Source organism: Molothrus aeneus, chromosome 4 (genome assembly GCF_037042795.1).
Source record: "Molothrus aeneus isolate 106 chromosome 4, BPBGC_Maene_1.0, whole genome shotgun sequence".
Classification (NCBI taxonomy): domain Eukaryota; kingdom Metazoa; phylum Chordata; class Aves; order Passeriformes; family Icteridae; genus Molothrus; species Molothrus aeneus.
This window is the reverse complement of record NC_089649.1, coordinates 61,560,498-61,580,432: the sequence shown is the minus strand read 5'-3', so window position 1 is coordinate 61,580,432 and position 19,935 is coordinate 61,560,498. Positions and strand designations below refer to the sequence as shown.

The window sequence follows — 19,935 nt, the reverse complement described above, 5'->3', positions numbered from 1 at the left end:
CTGGACCAAGTCCAGCCTGCTCAGGCAGCTGCAGGAGCAGTTTCTCACCGGTCCAAGGGGAAGTGCCCTGTCAGCTCCCCCTCTCCTGGGCTGTCAGAGGGGAAAGCCCCATTTGCCAGTGAGCTATATTTCAAGTGGAAGATCTACAGAATTGAAGAGGTTGTATCTTAGCAACCACAAATGCATTAAGAAAGCAGTTTAACTGTTTAAACCTTCAATTATAAAATCCACCACAAAGAGGCAGCTGCTGTGCACAAGACACAAAGCCTGTGCAGCGGGTCACCATGAGGGACAAAACTGCCCTATGCACATGCACCTGCCAAAGGCACCTGGGTGGACCTTCTCCCTCCTCTGCACAAATAAGAGGGTGCTGTCATGGCCCACACCCACATCCTCTGCTCTCCTGCAGGAAGAGAAGTGCAGAAAAGGTATCTTTTTGCAGAGAAACCCTGAGGATTTGTATATTGATCTTATGCCCATAGGACCAAAGCAAGATCTTGAAAATTTTCCAAGGGGAAATAAAGGAGTCCCACAATGAAAACTCAGAGTGAAATAGGCATGGGGTTGTGATCACTTCACAAGAGGAGCTGTGATGGAGTATGTATACCCTGATTTGTACAGCTTAGAATCCCAATCTTTTCCCTTCCTGGGTAGTACCTTAGTTATCATTCCTCAGATACACATTTCCCCCAGTTCTTTTCTTCCAAGGGTTTGTGCAACTGGAGTCAGACCTCTCTGCTTTATGTGGAAACCCCATACAACAGCTGTTTCAAGGTTTCCTTGCCATGCCTGCAGCAAACCTGGATTTCATCCTTGACCTGACGAAGTTATAACAAAAACAACAGGGCATCTGCAAAAGTTAGTTTAGAAAATTCACCATTTTCTGCCTCAAAAACTTTCTTGCCAGTATTAAGTGCACATTCTGTTCCATTCTACATTGTTCTCAATGGCTGGATCCCAGCTGTGTGATGACACACAGCAGTGAACCCACTGCCCTACAAAGGGAGCTCCAAGGACTGTTGTTAATCCCTCCAAAGGGAGCTGCCTGAGAGGAGCACACAGCAGGGGTGGTGCAGAGTCCCTCATCCACAGACTGGAAATATTTTGTGCAGAAAGGTAGGACTTAATCCATAAGCAGCCTCTGAGGGCAGTAGGAGCACATCTAGCACTGCAAAGGCAGGTCTTTGCACAGCCTGCAAACTGCTCCTTCCCCTCCTTCACTCTTATAACTAATCTTCTAGGTGTACAATCTATTTCTGGGCTAAATAGACAAATGGAGATATGAGCATCATAAAGTCAGGACAGATGGGAAAGGTGGCACCCCTTGTCTCCCTTGTCTTTCTCACTCTTGCTTCACAGATGCACTATTCTGGAGAAACTTAGTATCATAAACAAAGTAAAAAAAGAAATTCTGCCAGGGCAACAGCCCCAAAGAGTGCCCATGCTAATGAGGACTGTGATATAAGGCACAGGCATATACTCAGTGTATCCACCTGCACTTAAAGACTGTGAACCCCTAAGCTTAGACAGAAGAGCTGCCCTGGGCTAGAGACACTTCAGGCTGTAGGACTGAAGCACTCCATGGAGATTCACTTTTTAAACAATGATTGAAGATCAATTGAACTGTTACTAGAAGCAGTATTAGGAGAGATTTATGAATCATCCATTTATAACAGTAGGAAAGCATCTTCTGTAAAGAGAAAACTGAAAAATCTATTTATTGCAAAACCAATTGCTGGGCTCATCATCTGTCTGTCACACTGGTGCAAGGGCACACAAATGGGGAGTGTGTCAGCCATGGACTGTTTTCAGCGGGAAAGTTGGTAAATTTCTGCCAGTATGTGCTTTGAACAAAATTTTAAAACAAAACCAAAAGCAAACAAAAAAACCCACTCTGAATTGTTTTGCATTGCATCTTCTGGATTGAATATGTTTTGATCTTAAAGGATTTTTTTTAAAGATGGTTCTTAGAGTATTCAGACAGTGATATCCATCCTGACCTTCACATGGCATCTTTGGCTTTGATTCTAGACAAATTCTTGATCAGAACTTGGTCTGTAAACTAATTCCAAAGCATCTAAGCCCTATTAAAATAACATTTCCATTACCTAATTAATAGTTTGAAGCTGTTTTCAGTGATTGTTTATTGAAGTTATAGTTTGTCACCTGAGGCAACAGCATGGCTTGTTGTCGTGGAAACATCTCTGCTGTCACAGCGATGAATAGGGAGGGAGGAGCAGGAGAGGAGCTACAGAGGAGATGCTTTGTTGAAATGCCTTGCTCTTTAAAGTGACTAAATTATTTCAGATAAAGACAGGCCATGCTGAGATCGACAAACACTGATTCCTGGGATATTATGGGTTCTGTGGGCTTGGTTCAAGCCCTTTCTAATTTAGCATGACACAGCTCCTGCTGTCAGGCACTGCTGTCTCCCGTGGTTAACAGCAACATTTACAGGGCCCTTTCTGTTGCCAAACTTGCTATTATTGCACAAAATCCTGCCATCTACAAAAATAGAACAAAACACCTCTAGAAACCTGCTGTCATCTATCTATTTGATCTGTAAAAGATGAAAAATCAGTATTGCAGAGTTTCTCTTATTGGCCTTTACCTGGTGTGTGATCTTGCCACAAGTTTTCTACATTCCCAAATCCTGTGTTAACTAATGTCCAAGGTATCTCAAGCAAGAGTTGCAGTTAGGTAGAAGCCATGCTGATTTAAGGGAAATTCTAAGTTTTTATTAAATTCTGCCACAGATTTTCTCAGTTTCTTCTTGTGCATATAACATAGAGTTAATAAAAAGGTTTAAGCTCTGTTAAACCATGATTATTATTTTTTTTTTTGCTTCTGAGACGTGCAGATGCAGGAAGAAAACAGGGTTTCCACCAGCAGCACCATCAGGACTGTGTTTTGTCACTACTGACTGTACTACAGAACCAGACAATGCAGACTGATACTGACAGGTTTGTAAGGTCTTAGAGACAGGAACATTCTCAGAACCTTCTAAGCTGCAAATCAGCTAGGCTGCACTTTTCATAAGTTTCATATGCTGTTAATTTATCATTGTGCAGTTTTTTTATCACACAGAAAACCAGATCTTTTTCCTCCCTTCTCATAGTGTTGGATTGCAGGCACGCTCCACAATGATGCCTTTGCTTGGCATTTGTTTAACTTCGTTTGTATCTGGCAGGGAATCGGCTTCACAAATGGTTATCTGCTTTGCAGAAGAGGTTTTTTTCTAACTGCATTTGCTCTTGGAAATGGAGTAAAACCAGACCCTGAGTCTTTTGTTCCTTGGCGGTGACCTCTGGAGACAGCGGCGGAGGGAGGAAGGCGCAGCGTGAGCCTGGAGTGCCACCTGATGGCCCGGGAGGCAAAGCGCCAGCTGAGCTCGGCCAGCGGGGACACCGGCCCTCTGCAGCCCGGGACACCGGCCCTCTGCAGCTTGGGACACCGGCCCTCTGCAGCCTGGGGACACCGGCCCTCTGCAGGCTGGGACACCGCTCTCTGCAGCCCGGGGACACCGGCCCTCTGCAGCCTGGGGACACCGGCCCTCTGCAGCCCGGGACACCGGCCCTCTGCAGCCCGGGGACACCGGCCCTCTGCAGCCCGGGGACACCGGCCCTCTGCAGCCCGGGGACACCGCCCTCTGCAGCCTGGGGACACCTGCTCTCTGCAGCCCGGGACACCGGCCCTCTGCAGCCCGGGGACACCTGCTCTCTGCAGCCTGGGACACCGGCCCTCTGCAGCCTGGGACACCGGCCCTCTGCAGCCTGGGACACCTGCTCTCTGCAGCCTGGGACACCGGCCCTCTGCAGGCTGGGACACCGGCCCTCTGCAGCCCGGGGACACCGGCCCTCTGCAGGCTGGGACACCTGCTCTCTGCAGCCCGGGGACACCGGCCCTCTGCAGGCTGGGACACCGGCCCTCTGCAGCCCGGGGACACCGGCCCTCTGCAGCCCGGGGACACCGCCCTCTGCAGGCTGGGACACCGGCCCTCTGCAGCTTGGGACACCGGCCCTCTGCAGCCCGGGACACCGGCCCTCTGCAGCCTGGGGACACCGGCCCTCTGCAGCCTGGGGACACCGGCCCTCTGCAGCCCTGGGACACCGGCCCTCTGCAGCTTGGGACACCGGCCCTCTGCAGCCCGGGACACCGGCCCTCTGCAGCCCGGGGACACCGCGCTCTCTGCAGCCCGGGGACACCGGCCCTCTGCAGCTTGGGACACCGGCCCTCTGCAGCTTGGGACACCGGCCCTCTGCAGCCCTGGGACACCGGCCCTCTGCAGCTTGGGACACCGGCCCTCTGCAGCTTGGGACACCGGCCCTCTGCAGCCTGGGGACACCGGCCCTCTGCAGCCTGGGGACACCTGCTCTCTGCAGCCTGGGACACCGGCCCTCTGCAGGCTGGGGACACCTGCTCCCTGCCAAACCAGCACACCTGCCATTTCCGAGCAAAAAGCCCTGAATAGCAAACCAGCAGAGCGAGGCTCCAGGCAGAGATGTGCTCTCTCTGGAGGTCAGTGCCCCTGGGTGAGGACACGACCTCCTGGGTGCCCTAGGACTGGCTTTCTGACTTTTTAAAGAACATACTCATGTATTTTTTAAAGGAAGGCTGTAAGCAGTGTTTCCATGTTCCTGTTCTGCTTCAAAACTTGAAGTAGAAGCTTAGTTAGAGGGGAGGAAAACACAAGTTTTCTCAGTGCTTAACACTTCCCTTTCAGGGGAACGTGACTCTCATCTTTTCCACATCAGGCTATGATTTATAAGAGGAACTGCAGGATCCTAATGATTTTTTTTTCCAAGAGTAAAAGGTAATTAAAGCTTTTGAGTAATAATATGAAAATAAATGAACCATCTTAATGCATATAAACAGGGATGTGATTTGGTGTTTGGTTTCCAGGCATCCTATTTGCACGCAACACTTGCTTCTATGTAGGTGCCAGGAGCAGGTATGTAATCTCCTTACAAGTTTGCAAATTGCACTTAATTTTTGCTGCATGGATTAATATATTTCTAGCTCAATGGCATAGTTGTTGGTTTTCCTTCATATCCATCTGCTGTTCAAACAATTGCAGCTGTGAAGCTGAGGTTGGAGTGCAGCCTCCTTCAACTGTTACTGGATGTGAGCCTTACCCTGAGAGGCTGCAATGGGTTTCAGAAGTATTGAAAAGGTATTCACTCACCTTCTTTTGCCTTTTCCAGTGGAAAAAAAGAAGCCAGAAGGCAGAGAAGCAGCTCAGTGTAAGAACACAGGAAAGCACTACACTATCCCAATGGTAACACAGAATGGTTGGATTGGAAGGGACTGTCAGCCTCTGCCATGGACAGGGACACCTTCCACTAGGCCAGATTGCTCAGAGCCCACCCAGCCTGGCCTTAAACACCTGTGCAAGGATGGGGCAGCCACAGAACCTCTGGGCAACATTCTTATTACCCTGTGTTACAAAAAAATTGCAACAAATTTCCCATTAATAACAGTTAAAAATCCATTAGGTAAAAATCCACTTAAAAATCCATTAGTTCTAAGAAATAAAACCACATTAATTCCTACAGATCTGCCATTTTTGTCTCTGGGAGAATGAGGCAAAACTCTGCATTCTTGCCTCCTGCAAGATGCTGTTAGTCATTACAGAGTGGGCTCTTAAGTTATTCAGAATCTCTCTACGTGTTGTGTTGTTTTTCTATGCTTATGATAGAATGTACCAGTTTGGAGAACAAGCAGTACTTTTTCATGTTACATTGAAGATGAAATTCAAATGAATATTTTTTCTAAATTCTTTATATTCTAAATGCTAAAGCTGAACTTACAGAACAGCTGAACCTAATTTAGAATTGTCAATAGCCATGTAATATCCTCCTCCTCTTTCGCTTATTAATACAAATTCAAAAGACTGAATTGCCAGCCTAGAGAAAGGGCACCTGCCATGGAACTGTTCATAATTCATCATATATTGAAAACTGAGTAAAAAAATAATAAATGTAGGAATAATTGAATAATTAACAGCAGCTGCCAGATTCTGTGCCTCTCCAGCCTAGAAGATGGACTGGTTTGGAACACAGAGCTGTAGCAGGAATGGAACAAAGTTATTTTGTGCTCTGTTTGCTTGCAAGGTGCAAAGTAAATAGAGGCACCCTTTGCAAGAACACCTTGATTATTAAATTCCAGCAATTTTGTGATTGTCAGCTAAGATACACTTTAGAAAGGAAAGATTTATTTGGTAAAGGTTTCAGAACACTGAACACTAGATCGACAAGATCCATTCAAGTCATTAATGTACCCTCTTTTTCCATAAAAATTTAAAAACATCACGGAGAAACACTTGAGAAATGGCATTAAAAGGCACTATTTAAAGGTCTTGAAGTAAAATTTGCTTCCTCCGTCCCTTGTGGCTGCACTGAAGAACTGAACACAGATGGAAAATGACCTTCAATGTGCCACTGGGTAAAACTTCCCACCTGTGCTGAAAGGAGGCTCTTGACAAATTCAAGAATCCCCATCAACCTATCACTACAGAGCACATATATCCTCTACCAACTTCCACAAAAAAGGCTGCAATACAAGTTAAAGAGTTGTTATTATGATACAGATTGCAACTAAAGTACCAAGATTAAGCCTTTTGTCTCTTAAAAAGCAACTCATTCCAAAGAAATCAAGTACTCTCCCTCCTCTTGAAAAACTTCCCACACCTGACTTGAGTCACTTTTTCATTTTCAAGACATGTAACAACTCCTTCAAAATGCACCACAGTAAGTCACTAAGTTGTCATCCAAACAAAGGGTAAAAACTAAACGGAGAAATTTTAACATTAGTTCTAAATCCCAAGACTGTTGCCTTTTCTCCTCCTGACAAACATATGAATAGAAGTTTCACAATTGTGTATGTATGTAAGGGAAAAAGTTAAAAAACTTAAAATCTTTTGTGCTTATATTTCAGAGCCAGGAAGAATGTTTGGGTATCTAAAAAGAGCCTATAGATGTTCTAAAAAAAAGAAGAGAAAGGCCTAAATTTGACTTATTTCCAGCCAAAATGGGCCTGGGTAAGGGAAGCTGTCAAAACTTGCATTTACTTTCTATCTTATTCCTTTTTTTTTTTTCCCCAGGTGGAAAGAGAGATACTGGCAAGTTTTCAAAGCTAGAAGCACCCTGAAGATATGGTTTTACTTCACAGATTTTCTTATGGGCTGAAGCATGACTGTGGGGCTTTGGATGGTGGGAGCTTCTGCTGTGGGCACTGGGCAGCACATCTGGAGATGCCTTTGGTGTCCTCCCTCCCAACTGCAGCCCTGGGTAATGCTCTAGAAGGTACTCATAGCTGGCATGCAGCCATTGCCTCACTGTCCCCAAAAGTTTCCCCTTCTCCATCAGGTTTTCACTGCTAACCCTTCAGCCTGGTCCTGGTGATGACTGGCACACAAAGGCAAAAAGGAATCTAAAGTGGAGCAGTCAGGGAAATGGCAGGATGGATCTGTAATGTGCAGCCATAGTGGCCAGAAAAGGTCCAAAGTCACACCAAAAGCAGGGGGAAGCACTCTGTGCAGACTGCACAGCAAGAAACCTTCACCTGGCACCCCAGATTTTACTGTTGACTTCAAAACCGTCAAGTGCAACTACAAGTATCTCACATCAGAATATTTTAAACATTCTAAATGGTACTTTTCAGTGAAAGCTGCTATCAGCACAACACAAACAACTGGTCACAATGTCAAAGCATAATGAACAAATGTTGTACCCATTTAATTCAAGTTTGTACTTCATGTTTATTTGCAAAATACAAGTAATTAAACAAACATTCTATTTCCATTTCCACTAGAGACTTTAGGTATAATTTCAGTTGCTGTGGCTTGTCCATTACTGGTACCAATATCTCAATACCAGCCTTGGTATTTGTCTTTCACACACCAGCATGGACTATACCTTAGTGTAACCAATCAGAACAAAGAGCAAATTTCATACACAATATTTAATGCTAAGTAGAAGCCTGGGGACTTTGTAAAACCTTGCTGGGGTGTGAAATGTTGTGCCCTTTCAAAAAACAATGGTCATTATCTTCTGGATAAATAGTGAGACAGTGATTGCTGTACGCAAATATTACCACCAGGTACTGACTCTAAGATCACTTTTTCCTAGAAAACACCAAATAAATACAAGTAATAAATGCAACAAAAGCTATTGTCAGTTACCTATTCTAAATCATACCTATGAAAATACAAATGGGCACATTGTGAATACTTAAAAAGAGTAAAGTGCTTTTAACATTGAGCAAGTGAATGCATCTAGTGTTGTACCACAGCCAATATATCCATTTTGGACAAAACAGTTTCCATGCAATTAGTCAGCAGTGATCCCCTGCATTCATTTACAATATTAAAGTACTATATATTACTTCAGTCATACAGGGTTTAAGGTCAAGATACGGTGTGTACACTGGCAAAACTCAACCAGTGCTCTATATTAGCACACTGTTTGAGCATTGCTACAGCAAGGTAGATTTTTGTTGTTTTGTTGGTTTTTTTTTTTTTTTTTCTCATAAGGAGCCAAACCTTTGGTAGTGTAAATGCAGTGGACGCTGAAAATACCACTGAACCAATATGCGAGCACATTATGCAGCTGACAGGAATGGGAAGAAGAAAAAATCAAAAGCAAATTTAATGGCTTTATGCACTGTGCTCCTCCAGTCCTGCTCTATTTTCACGTGCCTCCCTGCAGGTAAAAGTTTAGACATGCAATTCAAGCAAGTGATTGCTTTCAGTTCAAAGACAGGCCATTTACTGCCAAGACGACCCTCCAGAATTGTGCTGAATTCAATTATACTCCCTTGCCTCAAGTTCAGCAACACCTTTTTAAACTCATTGCTTGCCTTCAGCACAATATCTTTGGTTATATCATCCTCCTCTATAGGCTTGCTTCCATTTTTGCTACTGAAAGGCATGCCCACAGTTATTTCAAATTTGTACCGATCAAACATTTTCATGTGGCATTTATGCTTTGTCAAAAACTTCAGACGACACAATTCTTCCTCCTCCAGTGTAACATTTCTGGGATCACAAAGAGGGTAGGTTTCACCATACAAGCATCTCATCCAATCACCAATAAAAAATGGAAGCATATTTATTGCAGATTCTGCACTATTGTCGATTTCTGTCACGCGCACGTATTTGAACCGCCCGGTCCATGTCACTCGGTGTCCTTCCAGGTGACTGCACAAAATCTGAGTACGTGCCATGTTGGTCTCCTTCCAGGCCCGGGGTCCACAGAGGAAACCATACTGATTCCACGTCAGGGTGGAGTTGTAAACTTTCATGCCTTCAGATCGATACACATAGAACCAACAGAACAGCACCACAGCTGTAATCCACACCAGAATGAGTTTCACAATGGAGCTTCGAGTGAGAGATTTAACCACTTCAACTACAGAGAAGTTAACCTTTGTCCACCATCGAAAGAGCAAAGGAACAGCACACAAGACCAGGGTCACCACAATTTTCATGAGCTCCAAAGACAAAAACCACTTAATGAAGTGGACAAGACACATCAGTGCAATGCCTACACCCAGTACTGGCAGGGCAAAGAGGAACAGGAAGTAACCAATGGATGCACGAACGAGCCCAATGCCAGAGGACTCCTGCAGAATGACCACAGAGAGTTCACACCACATAAAGCACACCAGGTATGGGACCAGGTAGCAGTAGGTGCCTTTAAAATTCCGTAGTTGGGCCATTCTAAAGAAAAGATAGAACAAGTACAAAAACAGAAGGCAGGGGATGCTTACATTGATCACAAAGAAATGGCCTACAGGAACTGTAAAGAAGGTTTTCCCTAAGAATTTCAAGAAGCCAAAATTCCCAGGTAATACCTGCAATAGGGATAAGCAACCTGCAGCTGCCTCAGTCATTAATGCCCTTCGTGTGTAAGGTTCTGCACATGTGCTTAAACTCATGTAACTTGTCACTGTGAAGAAAACAGAGACAGTAGCTAACTCTGAGCATGGTATACAGTCTTTGCTTGCTATAGGGAAGGAAAAAATGACAAAGAATACTGACAGTAAAAAATAAAAGTACGGCTCTAAGTGATTCCACCCAAAGTTCACCTCAGCTTGCTCAACATCTAGGTTTGGTTCAAAACGAAGCAGTAAGTCAGTCAAAGCACGGAAGTTTTCCCAAGCCTTACTGTCCTGAAAAACTTTCAGTGTGCAAATCACCATAGAAATGAAGGATAAATAGAATATGACTAAGGGAATAATGAAGGCAAAAAAATCAATTGTCAGATTACTGATGATGAAGAAAAAGATGAGAGCATTGATATGGTGTGTTGGAACAATGGTAGACAGCCAATGCATTCCTGCCTTTGATGCAATATCTATAAGGTATTCTTTGATTTCCATAATGGCATGAAGTGGATATTTTACAACCTGGAAAAAGAGAAATAAGCATTTTATTAATGAGAAGTTTTGTATCTTTACATCACAGACATTCCTAGCTGAAGCAGTAGCAGCCAGTTGTCTAACCTCAGCTAACATGAAAAGATTTATATTTCGGATCAATGTTGCCAATAAAAAAAAATTACTATGTCTGAGATTATTAGCTCCATTTTTATTAACTCAGTCACACGAAGCTCAGAGACAATTTTGATTTCAGGCAAGATGTATTTCATTACCTTTGACACATATAATTAAATGGCTTCCTAGTCAAATATTCTGCTCTGCTAGCTTCATATTAAAGATAAACTACATGGCTGCAGCCCTGCACTATCTTAAGTCTTTACTTGAGCTGCGAGTACCACACTTTAAAGCATGTAACTGCCACATTCTGCAAGGATTATGCTACACATTCTATGCAGATACACTGCAGGAAGTAGTGCCTATGATTCATATACACATACAGAAAGTCTTTACAGCTGCAGTTTTATCTTTAAAGAATTCTTGCCAAGCATCTAGGGATGCAACTGTCAAAACCTGTTTTGGAAGCAGCAGCATATGTTAAATTCAAATACTACGCATTTACAGATTCTTTGAACTCCACAAAGTAACTGCAGAGGATCTTAAAATTCTGTCTATTTTATGTGGCATTTTCAACACAGTCACTAGACAACAGAGAAACAGCTGGATTGAATACTCTCCCTATAACCAACCATACTTTACAAAAGATGAATTAAAAGGTCCTGGATTTTTTTAAACACGCATTCAAACATTGCATAGGAACACTAGATGCTGCAGTCAATCCTCCATAAAATGACAGTTTTTATGTTTTCCCAGATTGTATATTTTTATGTTAATTAGTTCAAGGGGAAAAGCCAAGAATGGTCCAGCAAATACCTGTGGCATTGTGATGAACTGGGACAGCACATGCCCCAGTGATTTGGCCAAAAGCTTGTTTATTTGTGAAGGAATCTCTGTTCTTCATAAAAGCATCTCTTTCAGACTATTAGCCATGGAAATGCTTGGAAAGAGACACCTTTCACTCCCTCCTTTTTCCTCACCCCTGCAATATGGTAATGGGCAACAAACTTATACCAAAAACTCAGGTCAGCAACCACACAGCCCCTACCTTGCCTAAAATTTATGCCAGTACTGAAAGCATGCACCTTTATTTCCCCTTCTCCTTTCACTGTCTAGAGAAGTATCAGTGTAGAAGCTAACAGCAAGTTTCATCTTTCTTGAATTCCATCATAACAGAACCTTTTCATGCTATGGATAACTTTTCCCACCTGCTTGCTCCTGTTTAAATTAGAAAGATATGAGGCGTATAACAATATCTATAATAAGAACAGGGCAGTGATGACAGGTACATTTAAATCCTCACTGAAGATGTCATGAAGGTAGATTGACCCCTTACAGGGAAAACTGTTGTCACTTTATTTTAAATACGTGACTCACTTATACCAAACTTGAAACATATATATGAGGTCAAGTCCAAAAAGAAGTTACAGCAACAATTCTTGTGGTGATCTATGCAGACTAAACATCAGGATTGAGAGAGAAGTGCAAGTCACTCCTGTTTTGTCTGTGATGCTTAAGAGGCCATTCAACATAACCTGTTCCATATTGCCTTTTTACCTTCAGTCGTAGGGGTAACTCTTCAGGGCTCTTCCCTGCCAACTCATCATCTTCCTCTTCCTGCATAATCAGGTTGGATGGGATGATTCCCTTTGCATACTTCTTGGTAATTTCAACAAAGTCATCCAAAGCAATAAATTTTTTAGCTAAAAAGATAAAATAAAAATTTGGAGTAAATTTTATCACAACACTGTATTGATTATGAATTGGAATATTAATTTGCTTTCCTGCCAGAATCTAGTCTACAAAAAATGAACTACTGACAACATAGGTTTACCTTGCAACTTGTCCCGAGATATCTGCTGAAAGCAAAAATCTCCTTGAGACAGCAACATGTGTAATACTCAACATCTTGTCAGATCAGCAGGTAAGTTTATTATACTGATAAGTAGGATAACAGAGTGAGTGAATGTAGCTTATCTGCAAGGATTCCACAGGAAAAAAGACTCCTGGATTAGGTCACAGTTTAAAATCATAAACTATTGTATCTGCTTCAGAGAAATATTCAACAGCTGCATTGGAAAGAGATTGTAGAGAAGCAGTAATGAATTATCTGTATGTCATCAACTGAAACACTGACTTCTGATTTGTTATTTAGCAGTCATTTTTCTGAGTTCAGAAGTTACAGACATAATTATGGGAAATACACAATTGTTATATCTATGAGACTAAATATGGATTACCTAAAGTGTATTAATTTAATATGCTATGTGGCTACACAACGAGCCTCCTCCAAACTGTATCAACTGTGATCTAAAACAGCTACCACCAACAAAACAGATTTTGCTCTGTTTACATAGAGACAAAATTCATTCCTCTGCCCTGGAAGATCCTTACCCACTCCTGTGAGTATAAGGGAGGCATGAGGTTATTACTGAAAACAGGGAAATGGCAGGACAGAAGATGATTTATACAGTGGTTCAAACTCTTTGCACCCAGTTCTCTATATTAGCATGGATTAACAAGTTTCTATGGCAGACAAGCTTGATGCAGTTTGTAAAGGAGAATAATTAACAGCAATTTTTTTTCCATAAACTAAAGCAAATGACATTGCTGTATACATGAAAGAACTGAATGACAAAAATCTGTAACACACCTCCTACACAGTAAATTTAACTAGTTAGCTGATGCAAAGATATGAAAGCTGGCCTGCTTACTAGTTTGAGGTTTTAAAGAGACAGATAACTGCTTCATCAAATTCAAAATCGGAGGATTAATGGGTTTGGGCCCAGAAAATTTTTGATTTAAATATGCTACATTTATAGAAGCAACATATAAACACTTCCATAATTAAGACTGAAAACATTAGAGATATAGAGCAAAATAAAGTATTTGTCTCAAGATACATACTAGGGGAAGAAGAATGTTGAGTTCAACAAAAATCATCACCTTACAATCTGTCTTTTGGTTTAATCTCACAATATGGATGCTGTCTATAGTTTGGGCTTTTACTACTTCTCCTCCTCCACGCATAACACTTATGTCCCACAAATACCATCTGGCATGCCTCCCAAGAAACAAGAAAAGGATTTATTTTTGCTAACTACTCTTATTATTCACAGACTGTAAGGCAACTTTACTTGCATCGAGAAATCTGAGAGACTCTTTAGGTGTTTTGGTGGGCTTCAGATTAAGCCTACTATGAAAGGTCATCTAAATTTACTGTCTTATTGGGAAAAAAATATGCACTGCTGGAATAGTTGTATTTATGTAGAATTGCAAGCAGAACATTAGAACCTCATAAAAATACCTTAACAGCACTTCTACAGGATCACAGGACATCCTGAGAAGGAAGGAGTTATTAACTTACTATGTATAGATGGCCTATCCACTGCAATGCCATGCACCCTCTCAGGCATGCAACAACTGCCCATTGACAATGTCACCTCTAATTTTCTGTTTATACCTCCATTAAGGACAACCCAGATCAGGTATCTGCAAACACATATCTGGCTTAAAAATTATCTTCCAAGTATTGGCAATATACTAACACTGAAAGAAGAAACTCCTTCTGGCAAGATAAATGAAGAAAATGAGTCAGAGAAGTAAGCGCTCAAGAGTAATAGTTTTCTTGATCCTCCATGAAAAGGTAAAAGTTCTATAGAGAAGAGGTAATATCTTACCTCCTATTTTAAGTGCTTGATGAATACTTTTCATTTTTAAATGTCATTAGTACTTTGTCACCCAAGTGTCCTTTAAATTGATTTAAAAAGTGTATTTTGTAGATTCTACTTTATTATCTGTAGATTTTTTTCAATTTGGTTATTGTTAAGAATATGAACGAGGCCGAACTTTCTCTGGAGAAAGAGGTTCTCGTTTATTAAAATAGCTGCAAGGAACAGAGTACCCAGGATAAGCCCAGGCACACACACAGTGAGCCAAAAACAGAACAGTGCACTATTCCCAAGTGCACCGAACTCCCCCCAGAAAAAAATTTTCCAAAAAGAAAAACCCCAACCTGACCAAACTCCCGTCATTTAGAGCCCCTTTTGAGTCCAGGATTGGTCCGTTTTGGATCCGCATGGTGATTGGTCTGTTTTGGATCCGCATGGTGATTGGTCCATTTCCAGGCTTCTCATTGGTCTTTAACGCCGTTCATTCTGGACCAATCATTTCTGCAGGGCTTCGAATGATTGGTCAGATCTTCCACCCAATCCCGCTTCGACCTCGCTTTGCCCTGCCGGACCGCCCTTCCACTGAACCCTGGACCCTTCTCCTAGAACATTCTAATAACCCCCCCCACTCTTAACATAATACAATTAATTAACATAATTAATACAATATAATTGAATTATACTTTAATTTACCTTAACTTAACTTTTACCTATAACAGTTATAGGTAAATAAATAAATAAATAACAAATTTCCCTGCCTCCCCCATCTGTCTTAGGAAAAGGAATCAATTCACATGAATTTCTGCCTACACTTACATATACGTTCATTTACTGCCCTGCTATTTTATCTGCAATTTAAGCCTTAAAAAAATAAACTCATATTTGCCAGTTCCTTTTCTGATAACTCTCTGAATTACTGAAGAATCCAGAACAAAATGACTTGCTGTGCACTCACTTGTAGCAACCCATGCCAGTTCTCCTAAAGGGATGGAAAGAACCCCAATGCAACACAGCTCAAATGAACCCAAATACATCTGCATTATGATACAATGACTGGACAATGAAATTCAACAGTCTTGTCCTTGAAGGACTGCTTCTAGCTTGCCAGAAGTGGCAGCCAAGTCACAAAAACAGCTGACATAGTCTCACAGACGGTTTGATAGGACCACAAGCTTGCTTTCCAAAATATTATTTCTCACATCTCTTAATCCCTTATTCTCACACAGGCATGTGCCCCTTTTCCTCTTCTACTTCTGTGAAAGCTAATGGAAACTAAAATACTCTACTCTTCTTAGGAGTGCTATTTTTCAAGTCACCTGTGTAAAAAACACAATCCTTGAAGGTAAAGGCCAAATAATACCTAATGAAATGTAAATCTAATCTTTCAAGGAGTTTAAACCTGCAAAGCTCCAGATCTGACTCTCTATTCCACGTATGACACTTCAGTTCCACATAATCTGAACTACAGATGTATTAGTAAATAATATGCTGCATGACATTTAAAAATGTTCTTCAAGAACTGATCTAGATTGCACATAACCTACTCCATATGACTTGGTGCATTTCAAGAAACGGAGGTTTTCCTGACAATGAATAATTGAACCTTATGTTAAATACTGTTCTCGAAAAACTACACATGCTGCATTGTTGATAATTCATTTTCTTAATATAACAATTTCCTCCTAAAAGCCCAAAAGCACATCAGTATTTCTAACAGTTATGCCAAACTAAAAAGAACTTTCATTTCCAATCCCCACTTCACCAAACCTTACAAAACTCACAGACTTAAGTCTACAAATCTGACCCTGTGTGTGTTAAGGGGTTTAATTCTTTGCAATACATGAATTAAGCTGTTGTAAATAATGAAAGAAGTATCTTAGTGCATCTTTCCTAACTCATTCATTGAATAAATATGAAAAGACAAATATTAATTATAAGGGAAGAGCAAACGGAAGCAAGGCAAATAGAATGGAGGATCTGTCTGCACTAAATTGGTGCATAATTCATTCCCTCACTGTAATCAGAAACGCTACTGCATTTAGAACTAAAAAAATATATTGAAAGTGAAAATCTTTGCTGAATAGACTTTTGAGTGGTGAAAGGGCAAAAATATGAAAATAACAAATGACATGCAAACTCCCTTTGGTGGTTGACTGTAATGGTGATGTCTTCCGTGAGTTCACATGCAGATGATTTATTTGTTTTCCACACAGAATAAACTGACACTATCAGTTTATTGCAATCCAAATCTTCTACACATTCTTAGTCTGGCACCACAAAATTGTTTTCCAAAGCAAACTAGAAACTGAAACCACGGGCCAAGACTGAAAGCAGCAGCATGCACTCACATTCACTGTTCACCAATCGCTCCAGCATCCTTCTCTGCTTCTGCACGGACTTAGGGACTGGGCCAGGCTGCTTCTCACCATCTGTTTCAATAACAGAAGTCAAAGCAGTCAATTAAAGTGATCAAACAGAAACTGCAACATCTGGGAAATGACATTTCTTCAAAGTAAGGAAAAGACAAACTTACATAGAAATAGATAACAAGTGGCTTGTTTTCTATATTCCTGTTACTGTATTAGAAAAAGAAACAGGATTGCCATAGCTAACATTTAGTGCTGTAATGGCAGAATGTCTTGAAGACTGAATCTGTAAACTGAAACATCTAGTGTGGTATCATCAAGATGACTGTTAGAGAGAAAAAAAAATCAAATACAGAGCCATGAAATACCTATTTTTCAAAAACAGTGAGTGGTAAATAAATATATTTTAAATATATGGTCAATTGAACAAGTGCTCAAATGACTCACAACCTACAGCAAGTGTTAGTCCAGAGAGCATAGTTTGTAAAAGAGGGTTAGTTCTTGAGAGAGTTACATTATCTTAAGTAGATTGTACATTTACTATTATCTCATTCCTGATTGTTCATAAAGCCCTTTAGGTTTTGAGCTCTGCTGTGCCCATAAGTCTGTATTTTCTCAATACCATAATTCAGTTAATGAACAAACCTTCATTGTCAACTTGCCCAACATTTTCCAGCAGTTCAGAAACCGCTAATTGCTTCTTCTTTTTTGGATTTAATTTCCAATACATGACCAAGGCAGCTTTTCGAACAGCCCTCTCCAAGTCAGTCTCAGATGTTAACTTTTTCACCTCTTCCTCATTCTCAGTTGTTATGCCTCAAAAAAAGAAAAAATACATTACACACTCATTCCACACTCATGCAGAAATGATAGATTTTCTCACAATTTATTTTTCTCAGTTTAGTCTGAAACGTCTCAAGTTTCAGTCACATTCTCACCACCCAAGTAAATTACTTGAATGCCCTTCCGTGTCCATTCTTATCAAAATCTAATCACATTGCTTAGGTTTAAACTGTACTTCAAAGACGTGCAAGACATGCATTATACTATGTCTTGCTTCAACTTTTGAAGCTCAGTGGATCAGGCAAAAGTTAGTGCAGACAGGCATGGGTGATATGCAAAGGCACCAAGAACTGAATAAAAGTTGGTTTTCTTTTTTGTTTTGTTTGGGTTTTTTTCCCCCCTCATAAGAGTTCAGATAGTTGGTGGACAAGAAGAGACCATTCCAAGTATGAGAAGTAACATGAAGGAAGATGAGACTCTTAAAGTAGGAGAAGACAGTGATCAAGACCAATTAGAAGAGAGGTTGGAGAGGGGTAAAAGAATGAAACAACAGCAGATAAGTAGCTGGTGTATGGTTATATATGCTCTTCAGAGTCAAAGAAAAGAAGCTTCCATGAAAGGTTAGGATGAGAAGAACATGCATGGATTTCATGAAGAAATTCAAGCAAATAACTAACAAAAATGCTTTAATAAGCAGTATTGGTAATTAGTGCTTTTTAAATTACCTGTTGGAACAGTCTGTTAGCAACTGCTCATGCAATTTTGCCACGATCATTTCCATTCTACCTTAACCACTCTTTTCAGAGTTAAAAGGAGTACAGTATTGTTTCAGATAATGTGAGAAGTGCAAGCAGGAAGCCTCAGAGAACCCATACCTCTTCTGTCTTCCAGGCATCTGCGCAAGAGTTTGACAGCTTCTCTTCGACCTTGCTTAGCAGCAAGGATGAACCAGTCAACTGCACTACAATTGTTAAGTTCTTCATCCTCCTCTTCTGCTAATTTCAGGAAGTGCTTCCCCACCTATAATAAATAGGAAACAAAATTCCTTCAATTACTGAAATATACTCTACTTTGTCTTTATGTCTTTCTCTCTTCTTCCTTCCCAGCCCCTAGGACTCAGGTAAGATAAATTCTCTATGAACAAAAAGTCAAAACATTTGCTCCTAGCACTAAAGAACATAGTTGTAAGCTGATCTTCTGATTGGAAAGATCTGGAAGAACTGGAAGCAAGAAGGAATTGCAACATATTTGGCCAGGTCAGTGAATCAGTTGCTGTTGGTGTTCAGGCATCTGGCAGAATCAAGTGAAGCTCAGAGTGTTTAAAGTTTTCTTGAATTCTTTTCCTCCTACAACAATGACCAGACAATACTGCTAGTTTTCTTTTAGAGACAGAAAAAGTAAGTGTAATATAATCTGATGACAGTGAAAATCAGAAATTCAGATGAAGCTATTTACAAGATCTTGACATGGAGGCAGGCTTCAAGAAGGGCAATCCCTGACTCACATCAGTTCAGTCACTAAAGATCAAAGCAAACTCATGATTATTTGGTGAATGAAATAAAACTAATACTGCTTAAGCATCAAAGAAATTCAGTGATAAGGCTTATAAAAATTCTCCTATTCAGGATTACAGAAATTACCAAGCAGGTGTCTGTATTACTGTTTTACCGGTAAGAAAAAAACACCACCTTTTTTCTTCCTTCTAAAAATTAAAATATATGAAAATGTACTAGTAAATATATTTATGCAATGGTATGAAACTCTTCTGCTTATCACAAGACAAGGCAATAAGAAGTGAAATGGCAGAAAATTACCAGAACTACTGGACATTTTATCTGCATACCTCAAGAATGTGGAAAATGTTTTTGCTTGGCTCACTGCACTCCCCCTCTCTCTCCGTAATGTTACTTCATTCAGCTACATTCTAGAAGCAATTAATGCAATACCTTAATAGCTTTTAAAATCCACAATATTATCTGCTGGAATAAAAAAAAACTCTGTTTGAAAGGTTCTCTGAAAGTTTCATTTGTTACTGCAGTATTTGTTACTGCCACTAAAGGTGACTAAAAAAATACAATTGAGAGATTAATAAATCATGTTACCCTTATGCAGATTAAATGCAGTGATATAATAGATATAATAATTATATACACACACACACACATATATATATATATAATATGATATAAGACAGAAAGGTCTTTCTTCTTCCAGGAAAGTTTATTTCTCCAGTCATTTAACTGGTTTCATACATTTCAGTGAGTGCTTCAACAACTTCACACAGACAGTTTGGGCAGACATTAAATCCATAGCACATACAGTGAAGCTCTCCAAAACCATACAGAAATAAGGAGAAAATTGGACTAGATAATCCAAACATTGATTACAAAGTCATTCCAGAATTCAATGGGAGGTGCACACCAAGAAAAGAGTGTATGGGACAAAAAAAGAAAAAAATCTTTCAGCAATTGCATGGCAATCTATCACTCAACTGCACATGTACCTACAGCTATTTCTTTCAGAAAGGAATTGCTTGAACAGGTTATGGCAAATAACATTTATCTGACAAGAACAGCTGTTTTTAAGAAGGTTTATATTTATAGCCATTGAGATTTTGA

General features: G+C 40.6%; 1 protein-coding gene across 6 annotated transcripts in view; it reads right to left on the bottom strand.

Moving 5' to 3' along the window:
• Positions 1-7,704: 7,704 nt before the first annotated feature.
• WFS1 (wolframin ER transmembrane glycoprotein) overlaps positions 7,705-19,935 on the bottom strand; it is a 52,756-nt gene continuing 40,525 nt past the window's right edge. For all 6 annotated transcript variants that reach the window (XM_066548640.1, XM_066548638.1, XM_066548635.1 and 3 more), the window contains exons 4-8: positions 18,193-18,337; positions 17,180-17,350; positions 16,517-16,597; positions 12,055-12,200; positions 7,705-10,410 (exon numbers count right to left, since the gene is read on the bottom strand). In XM_066548640.1, the coding sequence (XP_066404737.1) occupies positions 8,602-10,410; positions 12,055-12,200; positions 16,517-16,597; positions 17,180-17,350; positions 18,193-18,337 (2,352 nt within the window). In that variant the 3' untranslated portion in view covers positions 7,705-8,601. The remainder of the gene's footprint in view (positions 10,411-12,054; positions 12,201-16,516; positions 16,598-17,179; positions 17,351-18,192; positions 18,338-19,935) is intronic.